This window comes from Hyperolius riggenbachi, chromosome 4 (genome assembly GCF_040937935.1).
Source record: "Hyperolius riggenbachi isolate aHypRig1 chromosome 4, aHypRig1.pri, whole genome shotgun sequence".
Lineage (NCBI taxonomy): Eukaryota > Metazoa > Chordata > Amphibia > Anura > Hyperoliidae > Hyperolius > Hyperolius riggenbachi.
This window is the reverse complement of record NC_090649.1, coordinates 476,335,853-476,358,203: the sequence shown is the minus strand read 5'-3', so window position 1 is coordinate 476,358,203 and position 22,351 is coordinate 476,335,853. Positions and strand designations below refer to the sequence as shown.

At 47.4% G+C, this 22,351-nt stretch overlaps 1 protein-coding gene across 2 annotated transcripts in view; it reads right to left on the bottom strand.

Moving 5' to 3' along the window:
• The window catches only part of RPS6KC1 (ribosomal protein S6 kinase C1), a 224,987-nt gene that overhangs the window by 163,882 nt on the left and 38,754 nt on the right, over positions 1-22,351 (bottom strand). For both annotated transcript variants that reach the window (XM_068232950.1, XM_068232949.1), the window contains exons 4-5: positions 16,579-16,694; positions 12,391-12,481 (exon numbers count right to left, since the gene is read on the bottom strand). In XM_068232950.1, coding sequence (XP_068089051.1) covers positions 12,391-12,481; positions 16,579-16,694 — 207 coding nt within the window. The remainder of the gene's footprint in view (positions 1-12,390; positions 12,482-16,578; positions 16,695-22,351) is intronic.

The following is a 22,351-nucleotide window of genomic DNA, read 5'->3' as shown; positions in this document are numbered from 1 at the left end:
TTTGTTGTTCTGTCGTCAGATTCTCTCCACGACTAATACCTGACTACACACAACTGTGTAGATTTATTCTCTTCTGTGGTTTCAGGAGGAAGAAGTACGAGAGAGATGATCTCATTATCCTGACTGCCCGCTTAGAGAAATCGCGGTATAGGCAGCGTACGCGCGGATCCATCCTATCCATTTAAGCTGCAGGCATCATTAATATGTAAGGAATGATTTTAAAAGGTGTCGCGTAAAAAGATGTCAATGGGGTACATCTTATTGCAGAATGATAAAAATTCACAGCGGGGTAAAGATCTGATGTAAGGTGTCACAATATGAACCGAACATTCTCCCTGTAACGGCTCGTCAAGCGCGGGCGACGCTAAGAGCGCAGATATGAATATGCATCAGCGGCGACCTCTGTCAGCGGCAGCGAGCGTCTCGCGGGCGTCTTACATGATTACAGAGGAGCCTTTCACACGGGAAGAGCGGCTCGGCTCTTCTTCAGATGTGCTCATGAATAAGCGCGCTTCTGGCGCCCGCTCCTGGCGGCCTGATCCCCTGTACCGCTTCCAGCGCACAGGCAGGAGACGCAAACAATTAGGAACTGTTACAGGTGAGCGAGCAAAGGCGCCGGGAGTAACGGAGACCCATCCAGACTGGAGATGTACATCTTAACTGCCGCACCGCCCCTCCCGTCCTCGGATAATGGGATGCGGAGACGGCCGACTGTTTAAAGATGAACTCTGGGATCGCAAATGATGGGATTATTCTATAGATCATCCCCTATTCAGACACAAAGAGGCAGATTCCCTGAACAGACCTAAATTCACTCTGCTTACTGCAGGCTCCAGTTGGCAAATCATTAATAATAATAAAGCTATTTAACTTCAAAAAATAAATTACTGTATATACTCGCGTATAAGCCTAGTTTTTCAGCATAAAAAAATATGCTGAAAAGTTACCCCCTCGGCTTATATGCGAGTCAGTGGAGCAGAGCGGATGGTGCAGCAGGTTTTGTTACTGGCAGAGGAGTGTAAGGGTCGTGCACTAGTGATCCTGCTCATGCCAGCTGGCTCCCTGCTGTGTCCATGTCCCCCATCCCCTGGAATATGGCGTGGAGAGTGCGCTGCTCAAGACTACCTGTGTCCCCGGCTTGTGAAGCGGAGCGTGCCAGCAATGTGTCAGCGGTGCAATGATCGGGGATTCTTTCTGTGTGCCAATTGCTGTGTCTCATATCTATGACGCTATCTAGTGGCTTCTTGAGACACAGCTGTATTATCCTGGGGCACATCTGTCTATGGGGAGGGGGGGTGATTTGTACTGGGGGAACATCAGGATACTGTGGCGGGGGCTATACTGGGGAGGGGGCTTATACGTGAGTCAATCACTTTTTTCTGGTTTCTGAGTGAAAAGTGGGCATCTCGGCTGATACACGGGTCGGCTTATATGCGAGTTTATACAGCATGATCTATTACTATTTATTTACCGCATTTGCCGGCGTATAAGATGCTCTGAAATATAAGACGCACCTAGGTTTAGAGGGCAAAAACCAGGGGAGAAATGTATGTATGTATGTATGTGTATATATATATATTTTAAAAACCTGTTGCGCCCATGTTTCAGGAGCTTCTTGTAGATTTTCTCCCCCAATTGGTGACCTCCTGTCCCCCCCCATGCATCCTCCTGTGTCCCCTTCTGTCCCCAGTGTGTCCGCTCCTCCTCTCTGTCACCGATCCCTACCCCTCCATTTGGCTGTTCCCTCCACGTGTCTCTTGCCCACCCCTGTTAGTAGAAGTATAGCGGCAGCGTGTCTTACCTAATTCAGGAGCTCCCGCAGGACCTCTCCTATCCTGCCTGTCTCCCCCTAGTGATGGCTTCTGCTGATGACGCGATTAGCAAAAGCCGTTACTAGAGGGGAAGTGCGGAAGAGAAAAGGTCTGCGATCCCCGCGGGAGCCATGGATGAGGTAAGAGCTGCCGCTACACTCCTACTAACAGGGGGAGCAGGAAACAAGGGGAGGGAGCAGACAAACGGAGGGGGGAGTGGACACACTGTGGACAGATGGGGGGACAATGCAGGTGGCAGCAGGTCGGCGGTTTTATCGGTGGGGGTTCCCTGAATTCTCTGTATAAGACGCAGGGACTTTTTATCCTCATCTTTGGGGAGTAAAAATCTGATTATTTATTATTTATTGTATTTATAAAGCGCCAGCATATTACGCAGCGCAGCACAATAGATAAATGGTATAACATACAAGATGGGACATACAAGGAGCTCACAACAAAACAAGATCATGCAAATGTCTTTGGTAACAATAGTTCAGTGTCAATGGTAAAAATAGAGGGCCAGATTTATCAACCGTGTCTGAGATAAAGTATTGGTAGGTTTTTTAGAAATCGGTGCACAACTGTCTCAGACATCCTAAGAAATCATTAGTGCAGATTCATTCTAAAACTGTTGTATAATAGGAGGAGCTAGGAAGGTCTCTCAGACAGTGCAGTGTGTGAGGGGAATTGCTGTTGCTGAGGTGACCAACACACCTGCTGTATTGATAGCAGCAGGCTCTGAGGAGGAATTAAGCAGGCGGGAGGAGCACATCACAAATCATGCCTAGCCTGCACTCTGCAATCATGCCTAGCCTGCACTCTGCAATCATGCCTAGCCTGCAATCATGCCTAGACTGCACTCATGCCTAGACTGCACTCATGCCTAGACTGCACTCATGCCTAGACTGCACTCATGCCTAGACTGCACTCATGCCTAGACTGCACTCATGCCTAGACTGCACTCATGCCTAGACTGCACTCATGCCTAGACTGCACTCATGCCTAGACTGCACTCATGCCTAGACTGCACTCATGCCTAGCCTGCACTCATGCCTAGCCTGCACTCATGCCTAGCCTGCACTCATGCCTAGCCTGCACTCATGCCTAGCCTGCACTCATGCCTAGCCTGCACTCATGCCTAGCCTGCACTCATGCCTAGCCTGCACTCATGCCTAGCCTGCACTCATGCCTAGCCTGCACTCATGCCTAGCCTGCACTCATGCCTAGCCTGCACTCATGCCTAGCCTGCACTCATGCCTAGCCTGCACTCATGCCTAGCCTGCACTCATGCCTAGCCTGCACTCTGCAATCATGCCTAGCCTGCACTCTGCAATCATGCCTGGCCTGCACTCTGCAATCATGTCTGGCCTGCACTCTGCAATCATGTCTGGCCTGCACTCTGCAATCATGTCTGGCCTGCACTCTGCAATCATGTCTGGCCTGCACTCTGCAATCATGTCTGGCCTGCACTCTGCAATCATGTCTGGCCTGCACTCTGCAATCATGTCTGGCCTGCACTCTGCAATCATGTCTGGCCTGCACTCTGCAATCATGTCTGGCCTGCACTCTGCAATCATGTCTGGCCTGCACTCTGCAATCATGTCTGGCCTGCACTCTGCAATCATGTCTGGCCTGCACTCTGCAATCATGTCTGGCCTGCACTCTGCAATCATGTCTGGCCTGCACTCTGCAATCATGTCTGGCCTGCACTCTGCAATCATGTCTGGCCTGCACTCTGCAATCATGTCTGGCCTGCACTCTGCAATCATGTCTGGCCTGCACTCTGCAATCATGTCTGGCCTGCACTCTGCAATCATGTCTGGCCTGCACTCTGCAATCATGTCTGGCCTGCACTCTGCAATCATGTCTGGCCTGCTCTCTGCAATCATGTCTGGCCTGCACTCTGCAATCATGTCTGGCCTGCACTCTGCAATCATGTCTGGCCTGCACTCTGCAATCATGTCTGGCCTGCACTCTGCAATCATGTCTGGCCTGCACTCTGCAATCATGTCTGGCCTGCACTCTGCAATCATGTCTGGCCTGCACTCTGCAATCATGTCTGGCCTGCACTCTGCAATCATGTCTGGCCTGCACTCTGCAATCATGTCTGGCCTGCACTCTGCAATCATGTCTGGCCTGCACTCTGCAATCATGTCTGGCCTGCACTCTGCAATCATGTCTGGCCTGCACTCTGCAATCATGTCTGGCCTGCACTCTGCAATCATGTCTGGCCTGCACTCTGCAATCATGTCTGGCCTGCACTCTGCAATCATGTCTGGCCTGCACTCTGCAATCATGTCTGGCCTGCACTCTGCAATCATGTCTGGCCTGCACTCTGCAATCATGTCTGGCCTGCACTCTGCAATCATGTCTGGCCTGCACTCTGCAATCATGTCTGGCCTGCACTCTGCAATCATGTCTGGCCTGCACTCTGCAATCATGTCTGGCCTGCACTCTGCAATCATGTCTGGCCTGCACTCTGCAATCATGTCTGGCCTGCACTCTGCAATCATGTCTGGCCTGCACTCTGCAATCATGTCTGGCCTGCACTCTGCAATCATGTCTGGCCTGCACTCTGCAATCATGTCTGGCCTGCACTCTGCAATCATGTCTGGCCTGCACTCTGCAATCATGTCTGGCCTGCACTCTGCAATCATGTCTGGCCTGCACTCTGCAATCATGTCTAGCCTGCACTCTGCAATCATGTCTAGCCTGCACTCTGCAATCATGTCTAGCCTGCACTCTGCAATCATGTCTAGCCTGCACTCTGCAATCATGTCTAGCCTGCACTCTGCAATCATGTCTAGCCTGCACTCTGCAATCATGTCTAGCCTGCACTCTGCAATCATGTCTAGCCTGCACTCTGCAATCATGTCTAGCCTGCACTCTGCAATCATGTCTAGCCTGCACTCTGCAATCATGTCTAGCCTGCACTCTGCAATCATGTCTAGCCTGCACTCTGCAATCATGTCTAGCCTGCACTCTGCAATCATGTCTAGCCTGCACTCTGCAATCATGTCTAGCCTGCACTCTGCAATCATGTCTAGCCTGCACTCTGCAATCATGTCTAGCCTGCACTCTGCAATCATGTCTAGCCTGCACTCTGCAATCATGTCTAGCCTGCACTCTGCAATCATGTCTAGCCTGCACTCTGCAATCATGTCTAGCCTGCACTCTGCAATCATGTCTAGCCTGCACTCTGCAATCATGTCTAGCCTGCACTCTGCAATCATGTCTAGCCTGCACTCTGCAATCATGTCTAGCCTGCACTCTGCAATCATGTCTAGCCTGCACTCTGCAATCATGTCTAGCCTGCACTCTGCAATCATGTCTAGCCTGCACTCTGCAATCATGTCTAGCCTGCACTCTGCAATCATGTCTAGCCTGCACTCTGCAATCATGTCTAGCCTGCACTCTGCAATCATGTCTAGCCTGCACTCTGCAATCATGTCTAGCCTGCACTCTGCAATCATGTCTAGCCTGCACTCTGCAATCATGTCTAGCCTGCACTCTGCAATCATGTCTAGCCTGCACTCTGCAATCATGTCTAGCCTGCACTCTGCAATCATGTCTAGCCTGCACTCTGCAATCATGTCTAGCCTGCACTCTGCAATCATGTCTAGCCTGCACTCTGCAATCCTGTCTAGCCTGCACTCTGCAATCATGTACATCTGTAGAACTGCTATCAAGCACTTCTTAACCTGCGCCAGTTTAGGGATAGATTTGCACTTTTCTTAACTATAGTGCAGCTCTAGAAATTCATGCTAAATTGCCACTATTACCTAGGATTTAAGAAGGTTCTTATCATGCAGAACTGTTCTCCCTGCTCGTTACAACAGATTAAGAAGAAAAAACTGTCAATGTGTTAATAAATCTCCCCCAGAGACTGTTCTAGTCCACAAGAGGGGTGACAGACAGTGAGATTGCATAATCAAGCCAGAAACACGAGGGGGGAGGGCCCTGCCAGAGACTTACAGTATAAAGGGTGGGGGTGGAGACAATAGGTGCGTCTGCTGAGAGTATGCCCAGCAGAATGCATTATTGTACTGATGTGGGAGGGGGTAGGTGAGCTTGAAAATGTGAGTCTTGTGGGCTCATTTGTACATATTAAAGGCGGGGGAGAGACTGATGGCTGGTGGGAGCGAGTTCCAGAGAGTGGGAGCAGCCCTAGTGAAGCCCTGCATTTGTGCATGGGAGTGAGATATGTGCGGTGCAAACAGGCGCAGGTTGTTGGAAGACTGAAGAGGGTGGGCCGATATGCGTGGGATTCTCTTCCCAGAGCACTATGGGAGACCAGGTATTTTTTTCACTGGCTTTGGAATTCTCAGAAACAAACATTCTGCAGAGCTGCACCTGACAGGATTATGGACATGGCCACCTGTGATAAATTTCAGAAAATAACTCAGGGTGAGGAAAGATGTGCAAACACTGACTAAAGACGTTATAAATGAACATTGTAAAGAAAAAAAAGCATGTTTATTCATTATGTTATTTTCACTACAGTTCCTCTTTAAATAATACCCAAAGTGACATGTGACATGATGAGATAGACATGTGTATGTACAGTGTCAAGCACACAAATAACTAGGCTGTGTTCCTTTTTTTCTTTCTATGCCTGGTAGAGTTAAATATCAGGAATGTAAGTGGCTGACTCAGTCCTGACTCAGACAGGAAGTGACTACAGTGTGACCCTCACTGATAAGAAATTCCAACTATAAAACACTTTCCTAGCAGAAAATGGCTTCTGAGAGCAAGAAAGAGATAAAAAGGGGAATTTCTTATCAGTGAGGGTCACACTGTAGTCACTTCCTATCTGAGTCAGGACACTTATATTCCTGATATTTAACGCTTTCAGGCATAGAAAGAAAAAAAGGAACACAGCCTAGTTATTTGTGTGCTTGGCACTGTACATACACATGTCTATCTCATCATGTCACATGTCACTTCAGTTATCCTTTAAAGCAAATCAACTAAATTTTCCTTCTGTATTCAGTTTACACCCGGCACGCTAACTAACACCCCGGTGTTCAGGTATACTATAGCCGAGCACTCATTACCAATAGGAAGCAGCTGGCTGCCATAGCCAAACTTTTGGAGCCAGTCGCTCTTTGCCGCTGCGTCCCCGCTCTCCAAGGCCAGAGGTGGGGTATGCAATCGCCAAACACCGCCGCAAACCCGTTAGGCTATATAATGGTGAAACTCCGGCGCCCAAATCACCCTGTATGCACCGCCATAGCTGCTACAGTAGAATCTCGTTCTAGTAAACGCTGATATAATAAACCTCTGGCTATAGTAAACTCAGTCCTCGGGTCCCAGCAAATGCATCTGTATAAATATACACTGTGTGCCCAGTCCTGATATAGTAAATGTCTACTATAGTAAACTACCTTTCCTGGTCCCTTGGAGCTTACTATAAAGGGATTCTATTTTAGTTGCATTAGGGCTCATGACAGCTGCAAATTTACCAGGCGCACTCCAAGGCTAAAATTACCTGCCTTGCCTTAACCTCTTCAGGACCGCCTAACGCCATATGGCGGCGGAAGAGCGGCTCTGTTGTTCCTTTACGCCGCCATATGGCGTCATCTCGCGAGAGGGGAGATTTGCAGGGAACGAGCGCACGCTCGAGTGCACGTTCCCGGCATTGTAAACAGACAGCCGCAGCGATCAGCCTGGCAGTGGCTGTTCAGCCCTGGCAGGCAGTTCTCTTTATTTATAATAAAAAAGTAAATAGCGCTGACATCTTGTCCCTCAAAGGGGCTCACAATCTAATCCCTACCATAGTCATTGTATGTAACGTAGTGTAGGGTCAATTTTTTTTTTTTTGGGGGGGGGGGGGAGATAAAAGAACATAAAAATATTGCTTGTTTTTAATTAAAAAAATAAAATCAGAAATCAGATAGCACAAAAATAAAGCTCTATTTGGGAGAAGAAAAAGAGGTAAGGTGCATTTGGGAGCTAAGTTATATGACCGAGCTATGCTTGGTGAAATTTGCCTTCTTTAAACAGAAGGAAATTTGCAATAATTCAGCTATAAGTGAACATTTGTGGTTACCCACAATGCACCACTACCGAATATGCAAATTATCTCTTTCCGCCCCTGTAAGCCAGGCAAGCATTCAGAACCGCTGGTGTATAGCAAGCCTATAGCTTTATATATTACACAGCCACACCAACCCCGCGTGCAGACAGCCTGTTTCGGACTGTTGGTCCTCATCAGTACATGGCAGGGATTGATATGGCTGTATGGGAGAGGGCTTGGACCAGTACGACAGAGTAAGTAGGAGGGCTTTTCTGCCTCTTTTATCCCCCTTTACATTCCTAGTGGTTTGGGTCACCCCGAGCTGCTTGGTTACTCTGTATGACCGAGCAATAAACTGTAAAGGTTGTGAAGTGCCGAATTGTAAAAAATGGCCTGATCACTAGGAGGGTATAAACCTCTGGGGCTCAAGTGGTTAAAGTGTACCTGAGACAAGAAGTGCCTCAGGTACCGTCCTTACCTTGGGCTTCCTTAAAGTGGTCTAACACCCAGCATTTCAACTTTGCTTTAAAAGATTGCTTACAGCTTAGAAACGATTATGCCAGATTTTTTTTTTAGCAGAAATTCACTGAATGGATGAAACATGACATTTTAGTGCTGCATTTAGCTAGAAATTCTCCTCGGTGCTTAGGTTTAGTTACAAATGTATCTATTTACAAAGTAATAAACAAACACTGCTCTGAGAGAACAAAGAGGGCTTCCCCGGCAGGCTTTTCAAAGGTCTATTTGTATTCCAAATAAAGATACATTTGTAACTAAAGATAAGAATGGATGCGGATTCCTAGTTAAATCCAACACTAAAATGTCATGTTTAACCCATTCAGTGAAGTTCTGCTTAAAAAAAAATCTGGCATAATAGTTTGTAAGCTGTAAGCAATCTTTTAAAGCAAAGTTGTAATGCTGGGTGTTAAACCGCTTTAAAGAGACTAACAAAAATGTAATCCTTGTTTCTACTATCCTACAAGTTCCTAAACCTATTCTAATGTGCTGTGGCTTACTGCAGCACTTTCTACTATCACCGTCTCTGTAATAAATCAACTTATCTTTCCCCTGTCGGATTTGTCGCCCTGTGTCTGGAAGACTGCAAACTCTTCAGTGTTGTTGATCTGTTATGCACCCCCCCCCCCTCCAGGCCCCCTCTATGCACACTCCCGTGTGTGTTAAATAGATTAGGCAGCCTCTCTGCTCTCTCATTAAGAGAAGAGAACTTTACAAGCTGGATAAATCATCCTGTTAGGCTGTGAAAGGAGCTTGCTGCCTGGGCTGTCACATGCTGAGGAATTACAGACACCGCAGAGCTGTCTGCAGGAAGAAACAATCAGCCTGTCACTCTTCAGTGGATGAGAGCTGCAGGGGGAAGGTAAACACACAAATGATCTCTTGAGATCGCTTGTGTATGGATGTATTTTCTATGTGTGGACATACTGTACATCAACCTACTTCTGGTTTTGGTGGCCATTTTGTTTGTTTATAAACAAACGTTTTAAAAATGTTTTTGATTACTTTTAATGCAGCGGGGGGCGTCGAAATTGTGACAGAGGGGAATAGGATATGTCCCTTAACACACTGGTAGGTTTACTTTTGTGCGATTTTAACAATACAGATGCTGTTTAAGCCCTCTCGTCCCTCGTTCTCTCCTTGTCACTTGCTATTCAGCCCGAAATCCTAGCCAAGTTGCACTTCATCATGCATGACGGCCCGGCACGCTCCCCGACTTCCTAGCACAAGCACAAAGTGAAGAGTAAAATACTTACCTAGCCTCCGGGTGGTGTCTTCTAACCTTCCGGTAACTCCTAGTGACTTTCCGGTGTCAATGCACGGCTTCCGGCGTGTCACGTGACCCCATACAGGTCAGGTGACAAACATTAGGAGCCGTACACAGATGACGGAAAGCCACTAGGAGCTGCAGCAATTACAAATAAACAAAACACATGATAAATAGGCATTCATGTACAGGTCTGTATGCATCTTCCAAACGTACAACCACAAAACAGCAACCTTGCCATCCTTCGTAAAAATGCCATTTATTTGCCCTGCAAAATTAGAGCCTGATTAATTCAGATTGGGTAGATTATTGCGGGTCACCACTGACAGCTGTATTATGTGCAATCATTGTTGCTGAGTGCCACAACACTTAATTGGCACTGTCACTTAAGGAAAAATAAAAAAAATTAAATAAAAATGAAACGCAGGGAGAGGAAAAACAGGTATTCATTTTTCAAGTGTTTTGAAGGCCGGTCTGAATACTGTTAACATCTCAAATTTGCATCTCTCAATCACAGATGTTTTCCAGATTCTGACACTAAACTATATTCCAAATATTTATGCATTAAGCGAGGCATCAAGGCAGCCTCATCTGATAGAGGAAAAAGCAGGCAGGGTGGAGCAACACTGCCCCCAAGAGGCCAACTGCGGAATTTCTGGTGGCTCGATAAATTGAGACTGCTCGAGATAGGATATTACACTACCCATACGTACATCTAGCGACTTGGTGGCCGATCGACTATCTGACTCGATAATTATTATCGAATCGGATGAAAATGAGAGCCGCCAGGTGCATGCCCGACCGACAACGTGACCAGATTAGGGTACAGGAAGTCGATCAGACATGCTGCAAGATGTTGGACCGTCGTGATCGATTGAGTGCACCGCGGTAACGTCGAGCGATATTGAAATGAGCGACGAAAGCAACCAAATTGCAGTCCTATGACCTGTTCTGTGTCGCGGTGCCCATTCGTCTTCAAACTCGAACGCACTTTAGTTAGCCCTATACACGTCATCGGTACATAGCATGTGACATCACACCTGTGCCATGCCGGCCGGCGTGAATAGGGCTGATGGAACGGTGGCGGATTCGGAAGACGGACAGGCACCGCGACACAGGAAAGGTAATGTATAAATGCACACATACATTCACATTTGTATGTAGAGATGTACAGAGGCGCCAATAGGATAAAAAGCACTAAAAACGTTAAAAAATTCGGGATGCGGTGGTGGACCAGCCAACCCAAAATAGACACCGGTACTGTCGATCATGGTTGTAGACAATTTATTCACATACTCCTAAAACAGGTTGCAACGCGTTTCGCAGGCAATATTCCGCTTCATCAGGCATTAAACAGGAGCAAAAACACAGCACGGATGCAGATCTACGCTTGGCACCTCTGTGAGATGTGTGGCTACCTTAAGCCATACAAGTGGTACTAAAGCTCAAATAAATTAAAGGACACCTGAAGTGAGAGGGATAGGGAGGCTGCCATATTTATTTCCTTTTAAACAATACCAGTTGCCTGGCAGCCCTGATGATCTATTTGGCTGCAGTAGTGTCTGAATCACACACCTGAAACAAGCATGCAGCTAATCCAGTCTGACTTCAGTCAAAAAACATCTGATCTGCATGCTTGTTCAGGGTGGCTTTTATGGCTAAAAGTATAAGAGGAACAGGATCAGCAGGACAGCCTGGCAATCAGCATTGTTTAAGAGGGAATAAAGACGTCAGCCTCCATATCCCTCTCAGTTCAGGCATACGTAAACACGTTTCTAACCTAAAAGGTGACTGTAACTGTAAAAAAAAAAAGAGGGGTGATGTGAAGTGATGTCACTTTGGGCATTACAGGAAAACAGTAAAGATGGAAACCAGCAGAAATATTTTCTTTTTTCATATCACATTTCTCTTAAATCTGACAGTAAAAACTACAGGATAGGTCAGCTAAATAAGGGATTTCTTATTGGATGCTTTGTTTAAATCTTTTTCAGTTAATATGGAGCGTCATTCACTTTTAAGAGGAACTGTCGCAAAAATCTTAAGTTTAAAACACATACATATAAGAAGTACATTTCTCCCAGAGTAAAATGAGCCATACATTACTTTTCTCCTATGTTGCTGTCACTTACAGCAGGTAGTAGAAATCTGACAGAACGACAGGTTTTGGGCTAGTCCATCTCTTCATGGGGGATTCTCAGCATGGCCTTTATTCTTGATAAAGACATTACCTGAAAATTATTAATATAGTGATGCTGGCCAGCCTCCCTGCTCGCTGCACACTATTTTGGCAGTTGGACGGAGCAACTGCCATTCACTAAGCGCTTTTAAAAATAAAGAAACCCCACTTATGAGAATATGGGCTAATCCAAAACCTGTCGGTAATATCAGATTTCTACTACCTACTGTAAGTGACAGCAACATAGGAGAAAAGTAATTTATGGCTCATTTTACTCTGGGAGAAATGTACTTCTTATCTGTATGTGTTTTAAATGTTAAGATTTTGTTACAGTTCCTCTTTAAGTCTGACTGGATTTGCAACATGCTTGTTTCAGGCATGCGATTCAGACATTACTGATGCATCAAAGATTATCAGGACAGCCAGGCAACTAGTATTGTTTAAAAGGAAATAAATATGAAAGCCTCCATATTCCTCTCACTACAGATATTCTATATAGAGCCCAACTAAAATTGCTGGGTTTTCCTCATGAAAAGCTAATTTTCCCTTTTAACTATGAAAATGTCATGTACCTCTTTTTACAGAATCGATCACTACTCACCTTCAGAGCTGCAATCTGATAGGCTGTCGGGAAAATCAACAAATGGCTCAGCAGGGCCAATCAGATCAGACCCATCATGCACTTCTCCGCCCTGCAGGGAAACAAAGGATGAAAGATCAGCAAGCTATAGGAACAGCTTCTCTTCCTGCAGACTTGCTTCAGCCAGCATCCTGTCCTCCTGATACTGCAGGCAGCGGTCAGCCATCTTGTAGCTTATAGACGTGTCCAGTAACTGTGTGACAACCTTCCTTGTGGAAAATGAAGCAAGCTATGATGAGGGAACGCAGTGTTTGCCCATTACCCGGCCTGTTGGCAACCAGTGTACTGCTTCCTCTCTCCCCTCATGACCGCTACTGTCTAACAACTGACTGTGTGCTCCAAATTAGGAGCATGTGCTCAGGCAATTTAATCAATCCACTGCCTCTCCCTGAGGAAGGCCAAAACGCCACCACTCTGACAGTGGCCATACATCAGGCAACTTGGCGGCCGATCGACCATCAATTCGATTAGTATAATTGAATCACAAGAAAATCGGTACCACAAAATGCATGCTCGATCGACAATGCGACCAATTTGGTGCCGAAATTGGTCGGACATGCTGCAAGATGACAGGTTATCATGGACGGTCGGATGAGCGATAACGGTACAAGCAACAAAACTTCTGATGCTGCCCCCCCCAGTGCACTGTTCATTACCTGTCCGTGTCCGCCACTGGCTCCTGGATCTGTCCTTCGTCCATACACGCACCCCACGTGGTTACCGGCATACATGTGGGTGCATATTTGCTGTCACGCGCCCATGTTACCCCGGCAACCAAGTAGGGCGTGTGTATGGACGAAGGACCCAACCCGGAGGCAGCGGCGCAATAGCTGTAGACAGGTAATATTTGGTGCACTGGGCACATTGACCACTGGGGGGCGGCGGATGGGACGTCACAAGGTTGATTCCGGATAGGTTTCAGTATGAAATCGATTGGGAATCTGTCTGTGGTGTATGGGCAGCCAACAGATCCCTCTCTACAATCAGATTCGATCACAGAGACATTTGTCTCTTGGTCGATCTTCCCCATACATCTTCTGAAGTATGGGCACCTTGACCCGTGAAAAAAAGGGGGCATTTCCCACAATTTAATGAACCACTATCGCGAAAAAAGTAGGCAGTTAAAATCTGACAGAATCGTCAGGTTTTGGGCCAGTCCATCTCCTCATGGAGGATTATCAGGGTTTACTTTGTTTTCAACAGCATTTCCTGAACAGCAGTTAGTAGTAAAAATGTTTCTGTACCGTGTTAGCCAAACAATATATGTAGGTAGAAAAAAAACAAAATCTTGTAAAAGTAAAAGGTATTACTTTTACAGGACTGTTTTTTTCTGCCTACATACACTGGACAGCAGTTTAAAGTGAACCAGAGACGAAGCACCCTCATGTATTTACCATATATATCAATGGGAACATTAGAGAAAACACCTACCCGGCTCTCTGTTTCATTCCTCACTGCTCAGCTTGCTTGTTATCAGCCCTGATAAAATCCCTGACTGAGCATTCAGTCAGGCTTTGCTCAGGAATCATTATAGCTGAGTCATTCTAGCAGAGCCACAAGGGGGCAGGCTTGGGCTTGAAAAGACATCAGAGAACACAGACTCCGCTATAATGATTCCTGAGCAAAGCCAGACTGAAAACTCAGTCAGGGATTTTATCAGGGCTGCTAACAAGCAGGCTGAGCAGTGAAGAATGAAACAGAGAGCCGGGTAGGTGTTTTCTCTAATGTTCCCACTGATCTATATGGTAAAATACATGAGGGTGCTTCGTCTCTGGTTCACTTTAACTGCCAAAATAGTGAGATACCAGCCAGCCTCCCTACTCACTTGCACACTATACTTTGCAACTACTGTTCAGGAAGTACTGTTGAAAACAAAAGAAAACCCTGATAATCACCCATGAGGAGATGGACTGACCCAAAACCTGTTGGTTGAGCTGCCTACTTTTTTAGCGATAGTGGTCCTTTAAGCGTAACTTAAAATTAAAAGATATTGTGGAACAAACCATTCCTCTGTCCTCTGTAGCCCTTTTACTTCTTCACAGGTAATAAGATGAACTTACAACAGACTGAAAACTAGGATTCTTGTCCTCAGTGTGGCTGCGGATGCCCTGAATGTTCACTTACATCCTTCAGAGGCACGTGTAGCTATACAAGGCTAGAGGAGGCTGGAGGGAAACTATTGTATCAGCCACAGTTTGATCAGAAAAGTTTTCTTCACTCTACCTGAACAAACCTTATACGGTAAATTAGTTGTGAATATCATAAAGTTATGCATGCAAGCTAGATTCCTGTTGCTTGAGATAATTAGTGTCCCTACCTCTGTCTTTGTTAATGTCACAATGTGGCCTCAAGTGGCTGTCATTATCAAAATATAGTCTCTGCTAGTGTCACAGTACCCCCCCCCCCCCCCTTCCCAGCCACAGACTTGCCCCCAGTCTCATCCACAGAGTGGCTCCCAGTCTCATCCACAGAGTGGCTCCCAGTCTCATCCACAGAGTGGCTCCCAGTCTCATCCACAGAGTGGCTCCCAGTCTCATCCACAGAGTGGCTCCCAGTCTCATCTACAGAGTGGCTCTCAGTCTTTCCACAGTGCCACAGTGTAGCACCTAGTCTCAGCCATAGTGGTGGACTAGAACATGGTAGTACCAGGCTCATTATTAATCTTATCCAGTTAAAAGAAAAATCCTGGGAAGACCACTCTGAATCCATAAAGAGAAGTCAAATTAAAGTTGTTGTAACAATAAAAATGTCTTAGTGAGTCTCTAAAGCATTACAATTTGGTATGTGAAAAGCGAGCAAGCGGTCTGTGATTACCAAATGATGGCGCCCAACATGTCGGAGATGTAAGCAGTTTCTCTCCGTGGTTATTCAGATTTTCTCTGACATGCAGAAATCCACCAGAGGGAGCTCCTAACAGGCAGACTTGTGGAAGTCACAGAGCAAGCATTACTTCCAGAAACATGTGACACTCACAGCAGCCCTGTGTCCTCCACAGAAAGCACACATAGCTGAGCAGCAGCGAGGCACCTGTCCACACAGAAAGCACACATAGATGAGCAGCAGCGAGGCTCCTGTCCTCACAGAAAGCACACATAGCTGAGCAGCAGCGAGGCACCTGTCCCCACAGAAAGCACACATAGCTGAGCAGCAGCGAGGCACCTGTCCCCACAGAAAGCACACATAGCTGAGCAGCGGCGAGGCACCCGTCCCCACAGAAAGCACACACAGATGAGCAGCAGCGAGGCTCCTGTCCTCACAGAAAGCACACACAGATGAGCAGCAGTGAGGCACCTGTCCCCACAGAAAGCACACATAGCTGAGCAGCAGCGAGGCTCCTATCCCCACAGAAAGCACACATAGCTGAGCAGCAGCGAGGCACTTGTCCCCACAGAAAGTACACATAGATGAGCAGCAGAGAGGCACCTGTCCCCACACAAAGCACACATAGCTGAGCGGCAGCGAGGCTCCTGTCCTCACAGAAAGCACACATAGCTGAGCAGCAGCGAGGCACCTGTCCCCACAGAAAGCACACATAGCTGAGCAGCAGCGAGGCTCCTGTCCCCACAGAAAGCACACATAGCTGAGCGGCAGCGAGGCACCTGTCCCCACAGAAAGCACACATAGCTGAGCAGCAGCGAGGCACCTGTCCTCCACAGAAAGCACACATAGCTGAGCAGCAGCGAGGCTCCTGTCCCCACAGAAAGCACACATAGCTGAGCAGCAGCGAGGCACCTGTCCCCACAGAAAGCACACATAGCTGAGCAGCAGCGAGGCACCTGTCCTCCACAGAAAGCACACATAGCTGAGCAGCAGCGAGGCTCCTGTCCCCACAGAAAGCACACATAGCTGAGCAGCAGCGAGGCACTTGTCCCCACAGAAAGCACACATAGCTGAGCAGCAGCGAGGTACCTGTCCCTACAGAAAGCACACATAGATGAGCAGCAGCGGGGCACCTGTCCCCACAGAAAGCACACATAGCTGAGCAGCAGTGAGGCACCTGTCCCCACAGAAAGCACACATAGCTGAGCAGCAGCGAGGCACCTGTCCCCACAGAAAGCACACATAGCTGAGCAGCAGCGAGGCACCTGTACCCACAGAAAGCACACATAGATGAAGCAGGTGCCTCATAACCCAGCGGCAGAGGCTTACCTTAAAGAAGTCCTCCAGCTGGGAGCTGTTGTAGAGCGCCGGGATATTGGCAGAGAACTGGAGCAGATCCTCGGCGCACTGCCGCCTCTCCTCTATCACACTCTCGTCAAACCTCCCTGGAATACACAAGAGTCTCATTAGAAAGCAGCGAGTGACACAAAGATTGCATCATTCCAACCACCCTCTACAGAGAGACGTGGGCACTAAAGGTGGCCACACATCAGACGACATGGCAGCTGATCAGCTATCCAATTCCATTATTATAATCAAATACAATTTGGTCCCGCCAAGGCATGCCCAACCAACGAGGCGACCAGTTTGGGTCCGAAATTGGTCGCATGTTTCGGTCAGACATGCAGCAAGAGGTCGGGCCGACTTGCTCAATCGGGTCCGCAGTGGTGACGGCGAGTGATATCAGGATGAGCAGCAAATGCAACGGAACCCCCGGTGCTGCCCCCCCCTCCCCCCCAATGCAGTATACTTTACCTGTCTGTCGCTGGCTCCGGGCTCAGATCGCAGGCGCACGCCCAACGTGGTTGCCGGTGTAATGTGGGCCCGGGCTCAGATCGCAGACGCACGCCCAACGTGGTTGCCGGTGTAATGTGGGCCCGTGTGTGTGACGTCACACATGCACCCACGTATACGCCGGAAACCACGTATATGCGGACGGAGCCTGCAGCCAGCGACACACAGGTAATGTATACTGCACCAGGAAGGGGGGCACATTTTACATTAAGAGGACAGTTTGGGGGGCGGGGAGGCGGAGTCACAAGCCCAATTTCCGAGAGATTTCATGATGATATCGATCAGGAATTGGCCTGTGATGTATGGGCAGCCAATAGATCTCTCTCCGATCAGATTCAATCAGAGATCTGTCTCTTGGTCGATCTGCCCATACATCTGCTGGCCGATCACTGCAGCCCAGGCACGGCATCCTCAGGAGAGGGCGCATTCAGCATCACGGCATTTCAAAAGAGGAACTTTAACCCATGATTAAACTTCAAGCCAATCAGTAGCCAGTACCCCCTTTTAGATTATTAGTGGTGTAACCCCTCCCACAGTGTGATGTCAGGGCCATCCTATCTGTGAACCTCATTGCATTGTGGGAAATAACGGCTTTTTCCAACTGCCAAGCAAATTATCTCCCTCTATGCAGGCCCGGCCCTAGACTTTTTGCCGCCTGAGGCAAGCTTTAAAGAAATCGGGGTTATTGGGCCTAGCTGCGGGGAGGGGGGTCGGACCCCCCATCCCTCGCCTGGGTCCCCCGTCCCCCTCCAGCTTTAAAAAGTTATGTCGCTGGCTGCAGCTATTGTAAGAGGCAACGGGCGGGGATCACTCACCTCTTCCTCGTTCCAGCCTGCGCTCCACTGATGTCACTTCCTGCTACGCCACAGGAAGTGACGTCAGTGGAGCGCAGGCTGGAACGAGGAAGAGGTGAGTGATCCCCGCCCGTTGCCTCTTATAGCTGCAGCCAGCGACGTAACTTTTTAAAGCTGGAGGGGAGCGGAGGACGGGGGACCCAGGCGAGAAAGGGGGGGGTCCGACCCCCCTCCCCGCAGCTAGGCCCAATACCCCCTTCCTGTCCGCTATCCCCTCCAGCTCGGGCGGCCCCCACACTCACAGACGGGCGGGTGCCGCCCCCCCCCCCCCCCCCCCCGAAGTGCCGCCTGAGGCAAAAGTTTCACCCCGCCTCATGGGCGGGCCGGCCCTGCCTCTATGCATAGAACTCTCAGTAACAGACATTCCGTACAGATCACCTGGCAGAACTAAAGAGGTCATCTCATCACCAGTGATACATTTCAGAAGAGGAAATATTTTACATTGGGCAAACGTTGACTAAATAATCTATAAATTAATTTTTAAAAAAAAATAAATAGGCAATTTTATGTTGGTCAGTAAGATGTAAATAACGACGAACTCAAGCAACTGTATGCTAATTTTATGTAGCTTTGAACTGGACCCATCACATGTTGCATCTGTTCTCCAATCACAGTACCCTCTACAGCACAAAAGGTTGCGATTGGCTGAATAGTGTGGGCGTAGTTCACTACAACCTATCTGAAACCTAGAAGTTCTAAAGGGTGCTGTCCACCCAATCACATTACTGGAATTTCCCTATGAGGTGTCCTGCTGGTTCCCTAAACTAGACCAACACCGTCTAAACATATCTTGCTCTGATGTATCTTCTACGATTTCTGTACTAAAACTTCAAGAATTGCACCTTTTGCCTTTTGCACAATTTAAAGGCTTTAAAGAGACTCTGTAACAACATTTTCAGCCTTACTTCTATCCTATGAGTTCCTATACCTGTTCTAATGTGGTCTGGCTTACTGCAGTCTTTCCTAGTTGAACAGTGGCTGTATTATCTCTGTTATATAATCTAATCTTCTTTCCTCTGTCGGCTCTGTCGGGCTCAGGCACTCAGGCTGGAATGTGCTGGTCTGCTTGTGATAGGATAGAAGCTATACACACCCTCTACATGCCCCCTGCAGGCTCTGTGTGAGTCACACACTGAGCTCCTCTGAGCCTATCACACTCTGGTTAGCAGCCATGTCTTTTGTTTGTAAACACTGCCTACAACTGGCAATTACAAGCCAGGATTGCAGCAGGGAGTGGCAGAAACAGCACAGAGGGGCCCAGGAGAACATAATGAATAGAATGGTATGCTTTTTATTGTAAGAATTTTAGAGTACAGATTCTCTTTAAGTTAAACAACAAAGCAGAAATAATGACCCTTTGAACTTTCCTGCAGTAAAACATTATCTCAAGCTGTCTCTCACTGTTCCTTGCCCATTTCAGAAAACAGGACTATATTTCGCCCAGTGGGTTGAAGAGCTCAGAGAAGCTCTTTTGCATAGCTAACAACTGAAGTTTTTTTAACTCTTCCTGTACTGTAAAACAGTAGGAGACTCCTTTCTTTGCTACTTATGTTCTATTTCTTGTCTGTCCTATAAATACAGTTCATTATCTCATAGGTTTATTTTCGCTTTAGGTTTGCTTTAATGCCCATCCGCCGGCACCCACATAGGTGAGATGATTGCGTGGGGTGATCATTTCATGTTTTTGGCTTCTTCCTGTAAACCGCAGGAAGTGCCCGGTCCGGTGACACCCAAGATAAGACTGGGATTCTTTCGCTAAATAAATGACCCTGGGAACATTGCAAGGGTGGATAAGCAAGCAGAACAGCGCGCCGCCTGTCACTACTGAGGTGTATAAATGTGAGTTATAAACGTAAGAGAGATGTAATCGGCCACTAGACCCCGGCCAGCAGAAAGGGCCTGTTATCGCCGCTCCACAAGCCGCCGGGCCTGTGTGTTTCCTGGCTGGAATAGCGGTGGGAGAGGGGAGAATACAAGAGGATGCTTTCCCAAGGGGCTCCTTAGTGTGATCTGATCACAGCCATTCTCCACTGACACGCCGGCCTCTTGTTTTCAGAACGTGTGGGAACAGAATACATAAAGCAAACACCCCAGAGGACTGCTAGACAAACAGCGCGTGAAGGACTCTGTCCCCTCCAGCTGTAGACTGCCTCCCATGTGTGTCTCCGGGAAATCACACACACAGAGACATGTGGGAAATCTCAGGGGGATACAGCTGCTGCTGACCTGAGCCGCTCTACTTACACAGCTCATTGTGATTCCTGGGGCAAGCTGACTGCCGCGCCGATGATTACCTATACATCATGCATGGACCAGGCAGGTACCCATCCTACCCTCCGTCCATGGAATACCCACCTGCATCTTAAAGCAGACCTGAACTCGGAACTTCCTCTCTGCTCTAAAAGATAAGCAGCAGCATAATAACCTTTAGGGCTCTTACACAGTGGGACATTGAGTTGCAGGGGACGTTAAGGTCGCATAACGTGCCCCTAACGCAACACATGGTGGTGCTAAAGGTGGACGCTACATAGAGCCATGTTATGCAGCTCTTGGTGCGCCGTTTTCGTTGGACAGAACTGGCAATGATTCATATGAATCATTGCTAGCAGGCAGAGAACAGAGAATGATTCATATGAATCATTGCTAGCAGGCAGAGAACAGAGAATGATTCATATGAATCATTGCTAGCAGGCAGAGAACCGAGAATGATTCATATGAATCCTTGCTAGCAAGCAAAAACTGAGAATGATTCATATGAATCATTGCTAGCAGGCAGAGAACCGAGAATGATTCATATGAATCATTGTTAGCAGGCAGAGAACAGAGAATGATTCATATGAATCATTGCTAGCAGGCAGAAACCGAGAATGATTCATATGAATCATTGCTAGCAGGCAGAGAACCGAGAATGATTCATATGAATCATTGCTAGCAGGCAGAGAACAGAGAATGATTCATATGAATCATTGCTAGCAGGCAGAGAACAGAGAATGATTCATATGAATCATTGCTAGCAGGCAGAGAACAGAGAATGATTCATATGAATCGTTGCTAGCAGGAAGAGAATGATTCATATGAATCATTGCTAGCAGGCAGAGAACCGAGAATGATTCATATGAATCATTGCTAGCAGGCAGAGAATGCTTCATATGAATCATTGCTAGCAGGAAGAGAACCGGCATTGCAGTGCAGTGAATATTAATTAGCCATGTGGCTAGGCAAAATAGCAGACTCTCCCCTCCACACAAAAAACAATAAAACAACATTACTGAGCATGTGCAAAGAGTCTAACGCAGCTAAAACCACCTATAACGCACAGCATGCTGCACACTCTAAATATTGCTACACGTTACACACAAAGCAACGTGTGCACTGTGAATGTCGCACAGACTTTGCATTGCTGTGCGTTAGTCTGCGTTGTAACATTTTCTAACGTGCGACTTTAACGTCCCACTGTGAAAGAGGCCTAAAAGAAAAACATTTCTTTGTTACAGCTGATACAAACCCTTCAATAAATCTGCAGTGTGTCTACATCCTGCTTTCATAGAAGCAGGCATAGGGTTAACATCCTGTGTTTACAAATTAGCTGCTCTGCCCTGGCAGAGGAGATTCCTGAGCTGACACAGATGAGAGATCAAATTACAATGGTGATTACTGGAAGATGAGGGGGAATAAGACAGGCTAAAAACTCTCTAAATACACACAGGCTGCAATTCTGTCCATTTTCCTTCTGTCCTGTGCAAGAGTTCAGGTCCACTTTAACCCTTTAGCAGCCAATTTATTTAGAGGTTTGCAAGTGCTCCAGGCCAATTTATTTTAGCACTTTTTTTATTATTTCTGATTTGTTACATTTCTCAGCTTCTAGTTAGTACTGCTGTAATGTGTATGTATGACCACCTGTCACTAGGGGGCAGTGTGAGACAATAACAGAGGCCTTGTGCTTTCAGTTTCTGTATTTTCTGCTAGTAGAGAGGGATCAAAGTATTCCAGGAATTTACAGCACAACGAGTTCTGCCAACGGAGGTCAAAAGCAGAGCACTTATCTCAAATGAGATCACTCTATTATAGCTACTAATGGGTTAATGCTAATCTGTTACAGCAGGCAATGGTTACTATAGGTCCATACCCACAAAAAAAAGTTTAGTCTGTCATCGCTTGTTCTGCGCAACATCGCCTAACCATCATTTAACTAAAATTTGTTAAACCACGGTTAAGGGCGGCTTAAAGGGAACCAGAGAGGATGAACTATACATACCTGGGGCTTCCTCCAGCCCCATACGCATGGATCGCTCCCACGCCGCCGTCCTCCGCCACCGGGTCCCATCATTGCCGCGAGTCGGACCGTTGGCCGGCGGACGCGGCCAATTCTCCGCATCACAGGGTGCCTACTGCAC